This window comes from Pieris napi, chromosome 7, assembly GCF_905475465.1.
Source record: "Pieris napi chromosome 7, ilPieNapi1.2, whole genome shotgun sequence".
Taxonomy (NCBI): Eukaryota; Metazoa; Arthropoda; class Insecta; order Lepidoptera; family Pieridae; genus Pieris; species Pieris napi.
Window position 1 is genome coordinate 9,277,171 of NC_062240.1, and position 19,324 is coordinate 9,296,494.

Here is a 19,324-nt window from a genome sequence, read left to right on the forward strand (position 1 = left end):
TGATTTGCGCTTCTAATTATTAACTAAAATATATATACATATAACATATGTAACTTAACTGATGTTAGGTTACTAAACTCTCGACAGTTCTTTAATATTATTCAGTCATATTTAACGCAAAGCATGTTTAGGGTACGACAACAAGATGAATTTTCTGAATTGAAAGAAATACAAGCTAGGGTGCGCTATTACGTGCTATTACGTGACGCCACAAGGTGATTTTGCCTAAACATCACTTTTCGTCAGGCGTGACCCACTAAAGCCAAACGAATTTATATAGGAATGACATTAGCTCACGCTTTGTCACGTGACCAATTATTTCATTGTGATTTTATCTTGCCGCTGGTCCGATCCTTTATATTCTAACGCCATTGACCATCCGTTTTTCCATATTATATGTATAGTTAAGGTATAGTCTAATCTTCCTAGACAGTAGACACTATTCTATTTATTTTTATTTGTACTTACATTTTACTGTTTAGCGTTTGGCTTAAAGGGCTCGTTACCAGGCCATAAAATTTAAAAAAAAAACTGTTTAGTGTTTACTGTTTACAAATTTAATCATAGAAAACTATGGTGCCGTAAGCCGTTCACATTCAACATAAGAGAATATACTTAGTCATATTAGTCTCTCACTCACCTTAACCTGATACTTTATCCTCTGAAACACTTACCAACCAATCGCTACAAAATGTCCCAAAAAGCATTAACTTTTGTTACGGGTAATATAAAGAAATTAGAAGAGGTTAGAGCTATACTAGGAAACAGCTTTCCTTTAGAAGTTACTAGTCATAAATTAGATCTTCCAGAATTACAGGGTGAAATAGAAGAGATTTCTATAAAGAAATGCCAAGAAGCAGCCCACCGCATAAATTGTCCTGTTTTTATCGAAGACACCTCATTATGTTTTAATGCTTTGAAAGGTCTGCCTGGGCCGTATATTAAGTGGTTTTTGGACAAACTACATCCGGAAGGATTACACCAACTACTGGCTGGATGGGAAGATAAATCTGCAGAAGCTGTATGTACATTTGCCTACTCACCTGGTAAACCCAATGATGAAGTTTTGGTATTTCAAGGAAGGACTTCTGGAAAAATTGTCTCTCCAAGAGGAACAAGAGACTTTGGTTGGGATTGTGTATTTCAACCTGATGGCTATGATAAAACATATGCTGAATTGCCAAAGGAAGAGAAGAATAAAATATCTCATAGATATAAGGCACTAGATAAGCTAAGAGCATATTTTGTTCAAAATCAAAATACTGAAGTATAAACATGGTGTTTTAGAACAATGTAGCAGTACCTAGTACTCACAGGTAAATAATAAATTACTAAAGATTAAATTGCTTTAAAAAGGCTATTTACTATCATTTCTACTATTTTTTTAACCCAAGTAAATTGAAGACTAAATTAAGGTAAATATAAATAAATATATAACAGAAGTAAAGCAATATACATGTACAACAATTACTCGCTGATTGATGCCTCAATAGAACATGATCTATCCAAACTTGTGTTGTGACATAAGTTTAAATTTTATGTTTAGTAACTCCCTAGATAAAAAGTCATTTACTTACAATACAGTACAAATATTTTTTACAAAATTTTTACTTATCCTAAACACCATATTTCTTTTTTAATTGATAGTGAAACAGTATGTTCCATTTGTTACTTGACAATCTAAATGTATTTTTGGCTAGTTCTACCTTAGGTTAGTTTATAGGAATACATGATTGATTATTTAATTTTTATAAAGATATGCAGTTTTTCAATATGTAATAAAATTACATAGTTTATTTGAAGTTAAATTTGAAAAAGATTTATATTGTACAAGGTATATAGTATAACACTAACATCTAAAATATATGTTTTCTTTACTAAATTTGATGCAGAAGTTGATTTATTTATGCCAGGTGCAATATAAGGATCTAAATGAGATTTATTGTAATTCTTATAATACCAGTCTTTAGTATCTGTACTCTTATTATTGGGTACTTGTAAGTCACTAAATCTTGTCTTTGCCTCTCTGTTTGTAACGGGAGCGTAATTATTACGTAAATCATAGTGCTCAGCATGTGGCAAATTAACTTTAGTAATTGTTGCAGCTCTGGTACCATTCCACATGAAATCGTCATTCTTTGTTGCAAGAACAGTTGATAAAGCAGTGGGTTGACTATCAATTTTATGCTTTTTTGTAGGTCTTGTAGTTATTGGCCAACTGGTTGGTGTAGGATTGCTAGTTGTATCTAGCCATGTTTGTAACATATCATTACTATCTGTAGTTATAATTCCTTCTTTTTCAGTAACATGTGTGATTGTGTAATTTGATTCTATCATGTTATATTTACTTAAGTTTGTTGGATCACTCTTTTGTTCTTCCACATTTTTCGTCTTATTGTATGCAATTTGAGTACTATTATCTTTACCAAAGTATGATTTTACCTCATGAACTTCGCTTTTAGTATTTCTATGAGTAGTTATATTGTTCACAACAGTCTTCGGTGGCACAATTTCATGTGCTAAAAAGGTATTATTTATCATGCCAATGTTACCATATCTAATTTTTCCACCATCACTTATTACAGTATGTGTTTTGTTTACAGTTGGAGTGGGTATTGGACTTACTATTGGAGAGAAACCACTTGATGTAGAGGGAAGCATAGGGGTGAAACCACCAGTTTCAAATTTAGGCAGATCTGTTACCGGGTACTTTTTCAAATTTGGTGTGTTTTTATTCTCAGACCAATCTATTTTACGACCCGTGGTCAACAACTTTCCCATGTCTAGTGAAGGTAATGGAAGACCAAAAAATGTAAAACCAGTCTTGGGAGGAGATGCGGTAGTAGAAGATCCAATGACAGATGTTCTTTTGTCAGTAACATTTTTCATAGAAGCATAAAGGGTTGGAGTATTTCCTATCTTTTTGTTAGTATAATTTGTTTGATCGTTATTAATAGCCATTAGCGTTTCATTGTATGGATAGTCTACATAATCATCGTAAAAGTAATCTGATTCTTCTGGAGAAGGTCTGTTTATCTTATTTCCTTGATAGTTGTTTTTTAAGCCTGTGGAATAATCTGCTATTTTGTTTACGGAAGAAAGTACTGAAGTGCCGATGCTAGGCAAAAGAGCTTGATTCTCATGAGTAAAACAACTTTTATCCTCATTTCGTAATGGTTGATTTTTGCAATCATCTCTACCAAAAGATATATCTTTTACATGTGTCCCATCTGCACATTTTGGACCCGTTGATGTCGATTCAGCTAGCCAAGACTTAAGCCAAATAATACCGCAGTTGCATATTATAGGGTTACCTGTAAATTAAAAGGATTAGATATTATTAGAGACTTAAATACTGAATGAGTTGAAAGGCCAAAATCTAAAGTTTCTTACCATCTATATCAAAAATAGCTATATTATGTCTCAATTTCATGAAATTGTTTTCAGTTATCGTAGTTAATCTGTTATGGCGTAAAGATAATACTTTCAATCTTGGCATAAAATCAAATGGATTGCCATTTATAGAGCATACATGGTTATTATCAAGATTCAGCTCGACAAGCCATTCCATGTATTGAAAAGATTCTCTTGTAATCATGGTCACTTTATTAAAACTAAGGTCTAAAACTTCAAGTGAAGTTAATTGTCTGATCCCAGAATTTTCCAAATTAGTCATCTGATTGTTACTCATGTTAAGGTACTGTACTAAAGGCATGTTATCAAAGGCGCGTATAGATACAAATTGCAGTCTGTTTCCTTGTAGTTCAATTATACGCAATCTTGGAAGATTTGAGAATGCTCGATCAGGTAAATCAACTATATGATTTCTACTTAAGAAAACCGAGGTCAGGTTTGCCAAATTTGCTATAGCTAAGGGATGAATAGTCTCAATCTGATTATTGTCAAAATCAATAGTCTCTAAGTCCTGTAGATATTCTAAAGTGCCTGATCGTAACTCTGCTATTTTATTACTGGGTACTTTTATTTCTTTCAGTGTTTGAATGCTGTTTATAGAGTTACCATCGAAATGCTTTAAATGGTTGTAACTAACATCTAAAACTTTCAAATTCAATAACATGTTTAAACTTTTCGGCAGTTCGTATAACTTATTAAAAGATATGTTAAGTATTTCTATATTCATAGGTTGATTTATCCTATCAGTTGATATACTTTTAAGTCTGTTTTTACTTAAATCCATAGCTGCTAATACAATATTATCTTTTATTGCAGAAATATCTATATTTTCTATATGGTTTCCATTAATATTTACCCGCTTTAGTTGTGAAAGTTTGTCAAAACTTTTAGGATGTATAGAAATTATCTGGTTTTCACTTAGATCTAAAATTTCTAAGTGTTGTAAATCACTAAACGTCATAGCATCAATTTGTTTCAGCCCATTTCGTTTCATGTAAAATCTTCGCAAATTTTGTAATATATTCAACCCTCCGTGTGGTATTTTCTGTATTCCATTATTAGATAAATCTAATGTTCTTAAAGAAGGAAGTTCTAAATCAGGAGAGGGAAGAGTTGGTAATGATGTTATCTGATTCTTTTGCAAATACAATTGCTCCAATCCTCGTGGAAGTCCAGGCAAGAACTCCACAAGCCTATTAGAACTCGCGTCAATTTCATATAAGTTTTCCAGATTTCTAAACGTTGCTGGATGTATTGTTATTAAAGCATTTTTCGAAATATTAATGTATTCTAAAAAAGGAGAATCCATAAATGTTAGGGGATCAATGATCGATATTTGATTCCCACTTATGTTTATTCGTCGTAGAGCTGGTAGATTGTACAATAGTTTGGGTTGTAACCTTCGAAAAAAATTCTCAGATATATCTAAGCCTTTTAAAGCAGGCAGATTCCAATACGGCCCTTCATTCATATCGTTCAATGAATTGTTACTTAATTGAAGTTCTCTTAATGCTGGCATAGCGACGAATGCTTCAGACTCTATAAATTTTATGTTATTTTTATTTAAATGTAGTTGTTCTAAACTTGGATGTCCCCTCAGTGCTCCTCGAGGAATATTTTGCAGGAAGTTTTCGCTCATATCTAAAAACTTTAAGCGTGGCAAGGCGTCGAGCAAAGACCGAAATTCAGAAATGTGCATTATTTTATTTCCAATGAGTGACAATTCTTCAACACCGCTGCCGGAAGGTTGTAAGAAAGATTCGGGATGTATTCTGACAATTTCATTGTAATTTAAATCAACAACTCTTAATTTTGGAACAAGATGAAAAGCTCCGTGGTGAATAATACTGATACTATTGTGTGCTAGTAACAGCACTTCCAACATAGGTTGATCAACAAATGCACCTTCATTTAATTTCGATATATAGTTATGATTGAGATTTAAATTTGAGAGCATAGGCAAATCTCTAATTGCTCTACCTATCATTGTAGCATCCGAAATAAAATTATTGCTTAAAGACAATTCATTTAACATTGGTAATAGGGACAATGCTCTCATATGTATATTCATAATGCCACAGTTTGTAATTTCGAGTTTTGCAAGTTTAGGCAAATCGTAAAATGCATTTTCTTCAAGACTGTGAAGCTTAGGACTCCCTTCAATAAATATCTTATCTAAGTTAGGCAAATTTTGAAACGTATGTTCACTTATGCTTGATAAACTTTCTGATTGAATGCTAACGTACCGTAGTCTTGTTAGATTAATCAATGATGGAATGCGCTTTAAGCTCTGAGACTGTATAGTTAGAGCTTGTAAATTGTGCAATTTTGAAAAACTTTCTGCTGGCAAGCTTTTTAGATCGTTTTCAACTATAAATATTTCGACTAAATTTGGTTCTTGGGTTTCCAGCCACGCTGCCGATACACTTTCCAACCCGTTATGTCTTAGCATCAATCTTGCAACATTTACCCCTTGAAACAGCTTTCCCGGTAAAGACGGTAAATAATTATTCTCTACAATAAGTTCATCTATTGGTTTTCGAACGAATTGTCCCACTTTCTGTATGCCTTTTGTCACTTGCATCAAGTCGCTGTGTGTACACCTGGAATGAGATGAGCAACATGAAATAAACTGTGTTTATAAAATGTATTCGGATTAGATTATAAGATTCCAGTATGTCAAAATCCATTACATTTTTTACGTACGGGAGTGACACTTAGCGCTTACTCTAATTTCTGAATAACACCCCAGTATCCAGCTTACTTTTAGAGGACATTTACGTGCTTATTTATGACCTCCTTTCTTTTCGATTCAACGATGTAACAATTTGCATGAGTTCATGCTTAGCATGTTGGTACATAAATTATAACCATAACATAATATTTAAATACAGAGATAACACTAAGCCAGAAAACACAAGTTTTGCATAACAAAGCCTTACCAACGTTTAACTTCAAATTGTAGTAATTATACAACCTACTCTATTTTATGTTTTAACTTACCATATTTGTGGATCTTCGTTCCTGGTTGAACATATACATGGCAGTATATTTTCTGGGATCGGACATATTCCCTCATTTGATTTTAATGACGGTAATAGGAAGGTGAGACACAATAGAACTCTTTGCGTTTTGGAATCCATACCTTAATTGCCTGGATTGTCATGGTATCATCCTTTATTTCTTCAAGTTAATTTTGTCTGAAATTCATACTGGAAATTAAATGAGCTATTACTCAGCGATAGCTGCGTCGTTACTGTTTATGGTGACCAATAAACAAAGAGATTTCAAATCCGGTTGCAACAAGGACGGTGCCGATTAAAACAATAAAATCGGGAAACAATAGTTGCGTGGCTTAGCATGATTGTGAAGTACCATGGCTGTACTTTCACTTGTTTCGCTATTGTTCTCTAATAGTTAACGGCAGGATTCGGACCTTATGTCATAATTACCGCAATGATGCAACTAAGGTAAACGTTTCGACGTTTTCCATAGGGCGGTACGATTTTGGGAACAATTGTTTTTCTAACGGTACCTGTGTTTTAACAGATATTCTAGGTTTCACATCTATTGATACTAAACTTATTGAGATTATTTAAAAAATAAAAGTAAGCTGTACGTATGTTGCACACACTTCCAATAATAACAAAGCTAATTGTACTAATGTTTATCAAACACTTTTATGCACTCGCATACACCCCAACGCTTTACGAATATGGAAAAGTCCAGAAATGTAATAGCCAAAAAACAAAACACGATATTAAAGGAATATATTATATAAGTAACAAAAAAAATAAAGAAGGATATCAATCACACCGGACCTTGTCTCGACCTCAAAACGACATTTAGAATTCATGTAAATGCAATGAAACTAGATAATGTAACCTATATGCAACCATCGAGACGAATCATTCTGGTACAGTTACGCAGTTATCTCGAAAATAACTGTCGTACGGAGACAAAGTACACCAACCGTGAATATGATAAACATGATTATACCACCTTTATTTAGATGTGGTTGGTTGAAGTATACAGCGGTACTGGGGGTAAGATTAAGGAACACATTTTAGCGCTAAGTATCACGCCCGTATGTCTATTCAATACGTTTTTGACAGGGCGTTATAAAGCCAAATCTCGCTACTGAATCCCTAAGAGTAATTCCTTAAATAACAAATAATAATTAAAAAGCTAAGACATACGATAGTGGAACACCATTTCGTTGCTTGCTATTTAATGAATCTTTAAGTTATTTAAATTTGTATTTATTAAATGGCTTAAATAATCGTTAACTCTTAACTTAATTCGACTGCCCTTGAACCAATAATATGTAGGTGCTTATATTGATTTTTTACGGGAATCTAATAATTAGATTGTTTATCAAAGTAATAGCCCAGACGATAAGCCTTCTGTGCGATCCAACCCAAAAGTATTCTTCCCATTAAAACGAACTTGATGAAGCCCATAGATAATATTTCTATAAAAATTGTAGAAGTTTCTAAAATACATTATCTACCTTTTTTGTTTACTAAGATAGACTTAAAATATGATTGATTGTTTGAGATCCCCTAGTTAAGTATGGGGCTGACGCGTTTTGTAATTTTATAGTTGACAAGCTTTTCGTACCTACCAAGATAATTATTGTTTTGACGAGAGATGAACCCAGAACCTTCACTATCTAGGCTATCGTGTGTAGGCTATCTTTGCAGTAACTATACAAAAAAGCGGATGATATTAATGTAAGAAGTGCTTTTAAAACTGCTACAATTTTATTAATTACTACCTCCTATTGATTAAATTGAGCAATTAGATTTAGACTCCTGTCTTAAAATATGGAAATATTATTGTATAATTGTTTTGTTGTTCTAAAGACTAACACAAATACAGCGCGCGTTTATAACAACTCTCAGCATACACACACCCATTCTCACATTTACGCATTATTTTAATGTCTTGACTTGTGTAACACGTAAAACTACTATTTGTCAAAAACCTATTTAAACATGTAACATGTACCACGTAATAATTGTTATCTAGTTACCCACAACCTTCACTTATAAACCTATTTGTTATGACTTAATTTATTGTTTTTTTTAAATATTAATACTATGTACTAATAGGTATGTACCTACCTATATAAGGTGACTTACATAGAACACATAATCTATGTACATAATAATGTTATGTTATTTAAACTTACGTGAAATGTTGTAATAGCTTTTACTTTCGTACATACAGCCGACCAATTTTCAATTCCCAGTTGCCACTTCACAAAGATTAATGCGAAGAACTACTACGAACTATGTGTGGAAATCTATAATGTGCACTAATAAAGGCTTCTTAGAGCTATGATAGACAAATACAGACTGGGATGCGAGGTGGATTTTGCATGCAAACACCAGACTTTCGGTTCATGGCTCGATGCGCACCAAGTAACTTTTCTTTCACCATTGTGGCGCGTGCCACCACTTCACGTAATCTTTAATGCAGATACGGACAATATATAACATGTGATGCCTAAATTTTTATAAATATCGCAAAAGTATGTTAAGAGCCTTCTGTGGCTTCTGATTGTAATCGAATATAAACCAGGTGTTATACCAACAACTACTGAAACCGGCTATACATTCAAAATTTTGACAAGAATGTAATAACTTTCATCAGGAATTCTAAGACAACTCTATTTTGTCAATTTATATGCACACAAGCAAGCGGAATTTGAAAAAATAAGTAAGCAATAAAGCGATAAAACAACGCATTTAATTGTTGTCGTTATTGAGGGTGGCTGTAATGCTATGTAGAGTATCATTGTATGGAAGACATGCTAAACCAACCAAAGCCGAGTAATTTCGACACATTAGGGGTTTGTCGTTAAATCGACTTTACACTGTAAAGAAAAGTTTTCGTGGCTAAACTTAGTAATGATTAAGCATTTGACGAACGAGTATTTTACGTATCTCCTATTTTATAAATCTTTGAAAGAAATTACAAAACAGATTGCACATTCGGTGATCAAGATTTAATCCTTTGATGTTGTAATAAGGAAGGGTCGCACAATGAAACCGACATGCGTTTAATTATTTGATGCACACGATAAACGGTGACAAAAATTTCATTGTTACCGTAATTTATAATGAAATTGACACTTTTACTTAGATATTATTTTATTAAAAAATTAATCATAAAAATAGATAAATATTGCTTATATATGGGTAGCGGAAATTTATAGGGGGCTGGTCCAAGTTTATTTTTTCGTGTACTCTGGTGTCATCTTTTGTCAGAAATATGCCTCTTAAGCGCACACCTCCCAGCACCCCCACTCCCGAAGACTTAAAGGAAGCTAGGTTGAACGCGCCGAAAGCTTCTTTTTCGGGCTCCGCGCCAGATTTATCTAATGAGGAGCGAAGCAATGTAACTATGAGGCGCAAGCAGGATGAGTCCTATATTAAAAAATTCATAACCGAAATTAAGGATATGCTTGCTAAAGCAAACTCTCAAAATGAAAGTAAATTCACCTCCTTGCAATCCTCCATGAGAGAAATCTTGACACAAAATACAGAAATAAAAGACTCCATTGCTTTTGTTTCTAAGCAGTACGAAGATATGAAAGCTAAATACGAGAAGTTGGAAAAACAGAGGAATGAAGATCGTCTGCATATTGATCAGCTTGAAAAGAAAATCGAGTCGCTGGAACGAACGTCTGCCTCAACTAAACTTGAACTAAGAAATATTCCTAAGATTACCGGTGAAAATAAGGATAGTTTATGTAAAATTGCTTCAAAAGCTGCAGATGTTATTGATTTTCCCATACAGAAACAGGATATTAAGGATATTTATCGTACAAAAAGTAAAACTGGACATGGAGCAATTATTGTGGAATTGGGCAGCGTTATATTGAAAGATGGTATTATTGAAAAGGCACGCAAATTTAACAAAATGAATTCTGCTAACAAATTGAACACGGCACACTTAAGTTTGGAAGGACCAGCAAAGCCATTTTTTATTTCAGAATGTCTATCACCCTGCGGAAAACGATTAAATTATCTGGCTCGTGCATTTGCTCAGGAAAATGGATATAAATTCTGCTGGACCTCATTTGGAAGAACCTACCTGAGACAAGATGAAGGTAAACGGCATATTAGAATTGATAGTGAGGGTGATTTAAATAAACTTCGTCTAAAACAATGACTTTTTGAGGCCCCCAGTAAACTCCGCCGGCCTACGATAACTTTCCTGTTTGTGAAAATCCGGCACTTAATTATTGTATTTATAGATATTATTTTATTTTTTTATATATTATATTATTGTTTTACTTTATATACATACTTATACTCTGTTCATTGTATTGTATTTTACATAACTAAAAAATTATACATTCTTAGTCTAGTGATCATGTTGAAATCGAGATCTTATCTTTGTAAAAATGTCAGCATTTCTCAGACACGAGTAGCTGCGACAAAAAGCTTAATATTTTACAAATGGCTAGATTTATTGATAATATAAATAATGATATTGATAATATAACAGTGGCAACTGCCTACAGTTGTGATATAAATAATTGTAATGATTTAGTAAAAAAATCAGGAAACTCCCTAAAAATTATAACACAAAATATCCGTAGCGTTTACAAAAATATTGATGCATTCTTGGCCCATATAGCTCGTCTGTACTTTGATCCAGATATAATAATTTTAACTGAATGCTGGTTAAACGATAATAAACCCATACCCAGTCTCAAGGATTATAATTCTTATTTCACAAAAAAATGCTTAAATCAAAATGACGGTATTATAATTTATGCTAAACAAAATATAAATTGCGAAATTGAAGAACCTAATCCTAAAGATGCTAACTTTCTGCTAGCTAAAATAGTACCAGATATTGTACTTTTAGCTATTTATAGATCACCATCCTTTTACTACACTGAGCGCTTTTTGAATGCTTTGAATGATATTGTTAAATCTATAAAATCTAAGAATATATTTTTAATAGGTGATATAAATATCGATATAAAACCTGGAAACGGTGACAGAAACAGTAACTCTTACTTAAATTTAACCAGCGAATTGGGTTTTCTGCCAGGCCACACATATCCAACACGATTAAGCAATTGTCTCGATCATGTAATGGTTAAAACTGTTTTACAAACTAGTGTTATAGTTATAAATTCCACCGTAACTGATCACGACTCTATTCTAATAAATCTATCCCTTAACAGTAAACGGACTAATACTCAGTGCCCTTCCATTGTTGAAAGAGTAAATTTTAGTGAAGCTATAAAATATGTTGAATTGGCTGATTTTACTTTTATGACTAACAAGCAAGACGCCGAGTCTGCTGCGACTCGATTTGTTGAAATTCTGTCATCTGCTATTAAAGCTAACACTGAAAAAGTCCGTGTACCCAGGCGCAAAAAATCTCTTAAGCCCTGGATGACTCCGGGCCTACTTCGCTGTATCCGTCACCGGGATAAACTGCATCTTAATTTAAAAAGGGACCCCCAAAATGAAATTCTTAAAATAACCTATAAAAGGTACAGGAATTTTTGTTGCTCATTACTTAGAAAATTGAAGCGCGAACACGATAAATTCTTATTAAAAAGTGCAAAATCAAATAAAGAAACCTGGGCTGCAATAAAATATGTCACCGATAGTTCAAGTAAAAAATCTTCTGCCGATGAGTTAATTAGGAATTGTAACGCATTGGATGCGGTTGAGGACATAAATAGTTATTTTTCTAATGTTGGTAGAGAGCTAGCTGAAAAACTTACAGGGTGTAAGTATGACTACATATGTACAAGATCTAATTGCTTGACTAACTCCTTCGTACTAATGCCACCAGATGAGGTTGAGGTGGAATCTCTCATCTTAAGCTTAAAAAATGATTGTGCCACTGGTTGGGACTCTATACCAGCTCGATTTCTAAAAATGGTAAGACATGTCATTGTATCGCCGCTTACTATCTTGTTTCAGACATGTTTTAGGGAAGGCTGCTTTCCAAAAGTCTTTAAAAGGTCTCTCATTACTCCTGTTCACAAGGGTGGGGCACGGGATTGTGTTGCAAACTACAGACCGATTTCTGTGCTTACAGCACTATCAAAAATCCTAGAAAAGATGCTTAACGTGAGGTTAGTACAGTTTTTAAATCGGTACAATATTCTGTCCAGCTCACAATTTGGTTTCAGAATGGGTATGTCAACAGAAGACGCTGTGGGTAGCTTGATTGAGTTTGTCACAGAAAAACTTGACAGGAAACAAAAGTGCCTTGGTGTCTTCCTCGATCTTGCCAAGGCATTTGATACCGTCTCAATACCTATACTTGTGGACAAATTGGAGCGAATTGGAATAAGAGACTCAGCCCTGCTTATTTTTAAAGATTTCCTTAGTGGTCGGGTGCAAAGGGTTAAGATTAATAATCATATTAGTTCCGACGCAAATGTAACTTTTGGAGTTCCGCAAGGCAGTATTCTTGGTCCAAGTCTTTTTCTTATTTACATAAACGACCTATGTAATATGTCCCTAACTAGTTGCAGGTTGTTTACCTATGCCGATGATACGGCTATAGTTTTTTATGGGGACACCTGGACCGAGATACAAAATATTGCCGAAAGCGGACTGCAGAAGGTGGCTAGATGGCTCAGGGAAAATTTACTTACTTTAAATATTTCTAAAACTTCGTATATTCAGTTCCAAACTATTAATTCCCATATGACTGATATTAATCTTAAAATACACATATGTGTCTCTGAGCGCAATTGTACTTGCATTAATATAACAAAATCCAATACCATTAAATACCTCGGTATCGAATTAGATAATAAATTGAGTTGGCTTCCTCACATTGAGATTATAACGGCACGCACGCGAAAACTAATCTGGACATTCAAAAAATTACGTTATGCCGCGGAATTTGAACTACTCCGCACTGTTTACTTTGCCTTAGTAAAATCGGTTATTGGATACTGCGTGAGCGTGTGGGGTGGAGCGTGCAAGTCACATCTAATTCAGCTTGAAAGAGCCCACAGATCTTTACTAAAAGTAATGACTTTCAAACCCTACAGATTTTCAACCACACTTTTATATAAACAGTGTGAGCTCCTCAGTGTTAGACAGTTATTCGTCTTTAATATAATAGCCAAACAACATGTCCATACCCCTTATAACCCAGAGGTTTGCAGTAACAAACGCTGTATACCAAATGTACTCCCCACAGCAAAATTCCGTACTACCTTCGCAAGGCGACAACGAGCATTTCTCTCAGTCTTTCTATATAATAAAATAAACAAAAAATTAAATTTCTACCCTCTTTCACTACATGACTGCAAATCAATTGTTAAGACTTGGCTTTTGTCTTTAAATTATGAGGAAACAGAAGATCTATTTAACTAACATGCTACAATAATATTTTAGTTATTTTGATTCATTAATTATGTGTATAATTTATATATTTATACTAGTGTTACATATACCCATATGTAAAATGTATAATTATGTATATTTATGTATTATGTATATTTATGTATTTTAGTATTTTATGTGTATGTACCTATTTTATTACCTATTATATTCATTGTAATTTATACTGAAACATTTTTTTTTTTTTTTTAATATATGTTATTTTGTTTAAGTATATTATGTGTAAGAAGATAATTAGATGTAATATCTGGAATTTACAAATGTCTATAAAAAGTATTGTCTTGTAAAATTTTGAATAAGCTCTCTTGACACTTGTTACGAATTATATTGGGAGAAGCCACTGACTCCTGAGATACAGGCACTAAAGCCTAGTTTAGGTGTCAGAGTCTTCATAGGATTTCTGTAATTACAAATATGTCAATAAAGATTATTATTATTATTATTATTATTATTATTTTATATGTAAAGCGACGAAGGGTGTGGGACGGGTTTTTTATGTTGTAGAGTTCTCGTAACATATATTGAAAGAAATGTTACGTTATAAGACCACGACAAACCAACCGAATCTTACTAATTTCAACGTTTTTGTCTAAGGGCCGAAATGAAAATGAACTTCTGATGATCATGAAATGTAATGTAAAGGTGATAATGCTACGTATTATCACCTTTACATCAGTGGTCGTGGTTCTACAATTATTATGTATGATTTGTTTTTCCATGACCAAAACAAGACGTGGCAAATTTTTGCGAATATCCGCATTAAAAACTTGTTTCCCTCTAGCCTATCGGAGCTTGTTATTTTGATACAATACTGATATACTGTCAAAGCAGGAAAATTAAATTTAATTTCCTTCTTTTACACAAGGTTTTATTATGGAAGCGAGCACATTTGTTTACAATTGTTCGAAGTTAGGAAATTTTTACTTAAACGGAAGAATAAAATAAAATGTCATCATCTATATCTGCAACAGCTTGTTTACCAACCATTTTAGAATTAATAATAAACTAGTAATGAAAATTGATATAGTATAATCAAAGTACTTGTGTTAGAAGTAACAGGTATGCTGATATATTGTTTTCGCAAATTGAAAACGAGATCTCAAGGCCAGACTGGCAAAAATTTAATACTAAAGTAGGCACCTGTGATCTACGTCGAAGTACACACCCACTTCCGTATCAAATAAATATAGTATACATCACTTTGATTTGACTACACATAAAGTTCATTTTCCTATTTCAGAAATCTCACCAAGCGTTCTAAGTGTGACGTCGAGTATAACAGGTTCCGAGGTTCTAATTCATCTAAATCTTTATTGGCTTCAGTTAGCTGTTATCGTTGCTCTAAAGTGTTGCTTATAGGGAACAAATCGAAACCGATATCTTTAGAATAATATGGCGTTATTACAAAAATTATTTCAGAAAGCTTTATTGACGAATCTGCGGGCGTATAGTGTGAATAGTTTACAGAAGCCACCAAAAATTTTAATTACTGGTGAGTCCCTATTCGAGTAGGAATAACTGCTTAAGGTTCTTCAACACTCTACATAATGTATTAAACTTCATGCTTTTACACAAAAAATATCTGAAGCGAGAAGATAAACCTGTTTTTGGATCAAAGTTCTGTAATAGTTCGATAATATTGCTTTTTTTGTCTTTACGCTATTGATGTTAAATCTGAAGGAACTACACGCGGTTGGAACCCAGTTATACCTTTAATTACTCCCGTGGATTATTCCCTAACTAAAAATAATACCTCACTACTACTAACTTTAATAATACAAATTAAATTGACATACTTTAAATATTTACTCTTTTTTCTGCCATAATTTAGCACTTGAATAAATTATAGAGACGACCTTGAATTCGTAAATTTGCCGATTCCAAATAGGTGTGTGTGATTACTTTGCTATTTTTTCTCTAATGTTAATCTTGTGTAGAGAATTAGATTTTAATATCTGTGAGAAACTTCAATAGTACATGCCTACAGTCAACAATACTTATATTGGTCAAGGATTAATACGATACTACAGGTATACGAATGTGACCTATAGTTAAGTATGAAAACCATACCAACATTCACTTTAGTCATAAGGATTTAGGATAGGATTGGTAAAAAAAATATTTAGATTTTAAATGAATATATTTATTTTACATAAAGTTAATCGTATGTAACGTAATCATCTATTAAAAATAGGAAAATATATACCTATTCACGGTAGAATTTGCTAGCTGCTTGATAAATATGTATCTATACTAAAAATATTTACACAATAAAACGTGTATAATAACATGTTTATAATACAATTATTACTGTCGTGGAAATGTATAAACAATAAGTTTCACGGATAATAATTAAACAAACTGTGGTGCTATCTCCACTTATTTATTCGTCGCGTTCATAGGTACATATAAATATAAAGACATAATATTTATTACTCAAAATAATCATATTTAAATTTCAGTAATAAAATAAATGTTTTTATCGTCATACTCATGAGTCTTGCGTTGATTTAGCTCAAACTCGATAACACAGTAGATGTAACTTATATTTCAGGTGGTCTGGGTCAACTCGGCGTGGAATGTGCTAAATTCTTACGACAAAAATACGGCCAACAGAATGTTATTCTATCAGATATAATACAACCAAACCTAGAGGTGGCTAATGATGGTCCATATATTTTCGCTGACATTCTAGATTTTAAAGGACTCCAGAAAATTGTTGTCGACCACAGAATAGAGTGGTTGATACATTTTTCTGCTCTGTTAAGTGCGATAGGTGAACAAAACGTCCCACTAGCTGTGAGAGTGAACATCGAAGGCATGCACAACGTCATCGAACTTGCAAAACAGTATAAACTCAGGATTTTTGTGCCTAGTACAATAGGTGCTTTTGGCCCCGACTCTCCCAGGAACCCAACGCCGAATATCACCGTTCAAAGACCAAGAACAATTTATGGCGTGTCTAAAGTCCACGCGGAGTTATTGGGAGAGTACTATTATCATAAGTTCGGGCTTGATTTTCGTTGTTTACGATTTCCTGGTGTTATTTCGAGCGACCCACCAGGTGGAGGCACAACAGGTATTACCAAATGTACCTTCTATTAGCTGTAAGCATGGTGAAATTTTAAAACGCTCTATCAGTTGCTAGAGTACTCAGTTTACTCGTTTTATATAGGCTTGAATTATCACTGTTAGTGCAACAATAATCAACAAAAGTAAAACATTATATCTTTATATATATAATTCTTCTGTGAGTGTGTATGTCACTGAACTTCTCTCAAACGACTGGACCGATTGTGATGAAATTTTTTGTGTGTGTTCAAGGGGATCTGGGAATGGTTTAGATTCGCAAATCAGCCCGCCAAATGGCGCTGCAGTCGGTACTTTCATACTTTGCTTTACTAATTGCTTGAAATATCATGCAGGACAACGTCTGTCGGGTCCACTAGTTTGTTATATAATTTGTCACTAAATATTACAAAATATACAATGCATCTGCATTCTATAGATACAGGTGTCTGAGCACGCGGTATATATTATGTTAACGTAAAATTGTAAATACCGTTAGATTGTAATCTATCTCGCGAGTACTGCTTACAATGTAACGTATTATTATTCGGTAGATTATAATCTACCGATGTGAAACCGTCAAATTGTGAAACGGATCGCATCTCGCGCGATACGTTAAATTGTAAGCAGTTCGTTTAGGTTCACAATCTTTCGACAGTTCATAATCTCGCGAGATAGATTACAAAATAACGGTATTTACAATTTTACGGTGACATATATATCTAACTTTCGGACCACGGATTTTCATTACCAAGCCCTTTTTTTCAGATTACGCCATAGCAATCTTCCATGATGTTTTACGTAAAGGCCATTACCAATGCTATTTAAAACCCGATACAAGGCTACCAATGATGCATGTGAGAGACGCACTAAACGCCCTCTCAGAGTTCCTGGAAGCTCCAAACGAAATCCTGAATAGACGCTGCTACAATGTCACCGCGATGAGCTTCACTCCTGAAGAACTTGCCGAAAAAATGATCAAATATGTACCAGATTTTAAGATCACGTATATGCCGGACGCAAGACAGGAAATTGGTAAGATACAATTATATTTCATTATGTGTAAACGCAAGTTTTATTTTTTAAACGATCATGAATATAGCAACACCCATATAAAACATCTAAGCAATAATGTGTATGAAACGTGTATTAAAGTTTAAGTGTCACCTCTAGTATTATAGTACTTAATAATAGTACGAGGGTCACACTGAAAGTGTTTAGATATTCTGAATGGGCTCTATGTAGAAGGTGTCGATACATTTTTGTTTGTCGAAGTAGTTTTTCGTTTCTCTCTGCATATCTTCGCAGTCGATGAAACTACTGAAAGAGGCAGTAGGCCAATTCTTCGTTAGGGGCTCATCTATGACATTTGTGAACGCATTCACTGCATCTTCAGAATCGTGGTGATCTAACAAAAATCATAATAAATCATGGACCAAAATATTTTCTGGCGTTAAGTTTAAGGTTAGTTGATTAATTTTGAGGTGTATATACAAGGTATTGCCGCCACCAAAAAACAAATAAATGCATAATAATATACAAGATTAAAAAACAGTTTACTTTTATAACGCCTGAATAAAAATAAAGGCCAATATATAAAGGCTAACTTTGAAAACTTATTAAAATAAATTAGTGCGACAACTCTTATATAATGACAAGTCTGGAGAAGACCTAATTGGACGCAGACAGCTACTTATCTAATAATGCCGTAGACATTTGTAGAAATTCTAAGAATAGCATTATCATTGACATTTGTTTGTTTCTCTTTAAGATATGTATTTACTCGTATTATACGCATAACAAAATTACGAAAATTTAAATATTTTTTGCGTGTTTGTGTGAGCTGGTACAAGGACCCATTTCATAAAAACGTAGGTATGAAACGCGGTTTTAAAGTACCTACCATGATTTTAAAGCCGCAATTTGTCTTCTCTTGAAATTTATTTAAAAACTACTCGGGCCCTATAACAATATAAACATAATGAACACCTACTATGGTGCTTGTTCTAATATACGGAATTGAATATTTTGGATTATGGGTATGTAAGGTGACGTTTAAAAGTGTATTAAGCAATTTCCATGCTAGGATAACCTTAAGACTTATGTACTTATATTTTATTTTCTTAGCATCAATTATCTAACGTTTTCTCCGTATAATTGGAAACTTTTTTTTCGTAACGCAAATTAGAACATGAAACTAAATTAAGAAGTTGTTTAATATAAACTGTGTGTTTCAGCTGACAGTTGGCCCCAAGTGTTTGATGATAGCGAAGCAAGAAGAGACTGGAAATGGAACCCCAAAGTGGACCTGGACAATTTAGTTGAAATTATGATTCGCGAAGTTAAAGAAAAAATAGCCAGCAACGGCTTTTGACAATGTATACTAAAAATTAGCTTTATTAAAAATAATTGTGTATTTTTCAAACACA

General features: G+C 33.4%; 3 protein-coding genes across 6 annotated transcripts; 2 read left to right on the plus strand and 1 right to left on the minus strand.

Moving 5' to 3' along the window:
• The first annotated feature begins 539 nt into the window (after positions 1–539).
• LOC125050848 (inosine triphosphate pyrophosphatase) lies at positions 540–16,491 on the plus strand. Of its 2 annotated transcripts, none has more exons than XM_047650907.1 (2): positions 540–1,316; positions 16,381–16,491. In XM_047650907.1, the coding sequence occupies exon 1, from the start codon at positions 692–694 to the stop codon at positions 1,271–1,273; it is 582 nt and encodes a 193-aa protein (XP_047506863.1). In that variant the 5' UTR covers positions 540–691; the 3' UTR covers positions 1,274–1,316; positions 16,381–16,491. The 2 variants fall into 2 exon arrangements, with proteins under 2 accessions (XP_047506863.1, XP_047506862.1); XM_047650906.1 differs by lacking the exon at positions 16,381–16,491 and adding an exon at positions 2,604–2,913.
• On the minus strand, positions 1,281–8,929 carry LOC125050843 (protein artichoke). 3 transcript variants are annotated; one of them, XM_047650898.1, is made up of 4 exons: positions 8,612–8,929; positions 6,418–6,614; positions 3,394–6,017; positions 1,281–3,314 (listed from the first exon to the last, which is right to left on the minus strand). In XM_047650898.1, exons 2-4 carry the CDS (start codon positions 6,555–6,557, stop codon positions 1,804–1,806), a joined length of 4,275 nt encoding a protein of 1,424 aa, XP_047506854.1. In that variant the 5' UTR covers positions 6,558–6,614; positions 8,612–8,929; the 3' UTR covers positions 1,281–1,803. The 3 variants fall into 3 exon arrangements, with proteins under 3 accessions (XP_047506854.1, XP_047506855.1, XP_047506856.1); XM_047650899.1 differs by having other exon boundaries at positions 6,418–6,626; XM_047650900.1 differs by lacking the exon at positions 8,612–8,929 and adding an exon at positions 7,236–7,513.
• Positions 14,923–19,324, plus strand: LOC125050847 (L-threonine 3-dehydrogenase, mitochondrial). The gene is made up of 4 exons (XM_047650904.1): positions 14,923–15,318; positions 16,381–16,905; positions 17,664–17,930; positions 19,133–19,324. Exons 1-4 carry the CDS (start codon positions 15,219–15,221, stop codon positions 19,267–19,269), a joined length of 1,029 nt encoding a protein of 342 aa, XP_047506860.1. The 5' UTR covers positions 14,923–15,218; the 3' UTR covers positions 19,270–19,324.

Coding starts and splice junctions, on each gene's coding strand:
- LOC125050848 (XM_047650907.1), top strand. CDS start 692: ATGTCCCAAAAAGCATTAACTTTTGTTACGGGTAATATAAAGAAATTA.
- LOC125050847 (XM_047650904.1), top strand. CDS start 15,219: ATGGCGTTATTACAAAAATTATTTCAGAAAGCTTTATTGACGAATCTG. Junction 16,906..17,663: donor ACCAGGTGGAGGCACAACAG/GTATTACCAAAT, acceptor CCTTTTTTTCAG/ATTACGCCATAGCAATCTTC. Junction 17,931..19,132: donor GGACGCAAGACAGGAAATTG/GTAAGATACAAT, acceptor TGTGTGTTTCAG/CTGACAGTTGGCCCCAAGTG.
- LOC125050843 (XM_047650898.1), bottom strand. CDS start 6,557: ATGGATTCCAAAACGCAAAGAGTTCTATTGTGTCTCACCTTCCTATTA. Junction 6,018..6,417: donor AACGAAGATCCACAAATATG/GTAAGTTAAAAC, acceptor ATCTCATTCCAG/GTGTACACACAGCGACTTGA. Junction 3,315..3,393: donor AGCTATTTTTGATATAGATG/GTAAGAAACTTT, acceptor TTTAATTTACAG/GTAACCCTATAATATGCAAC.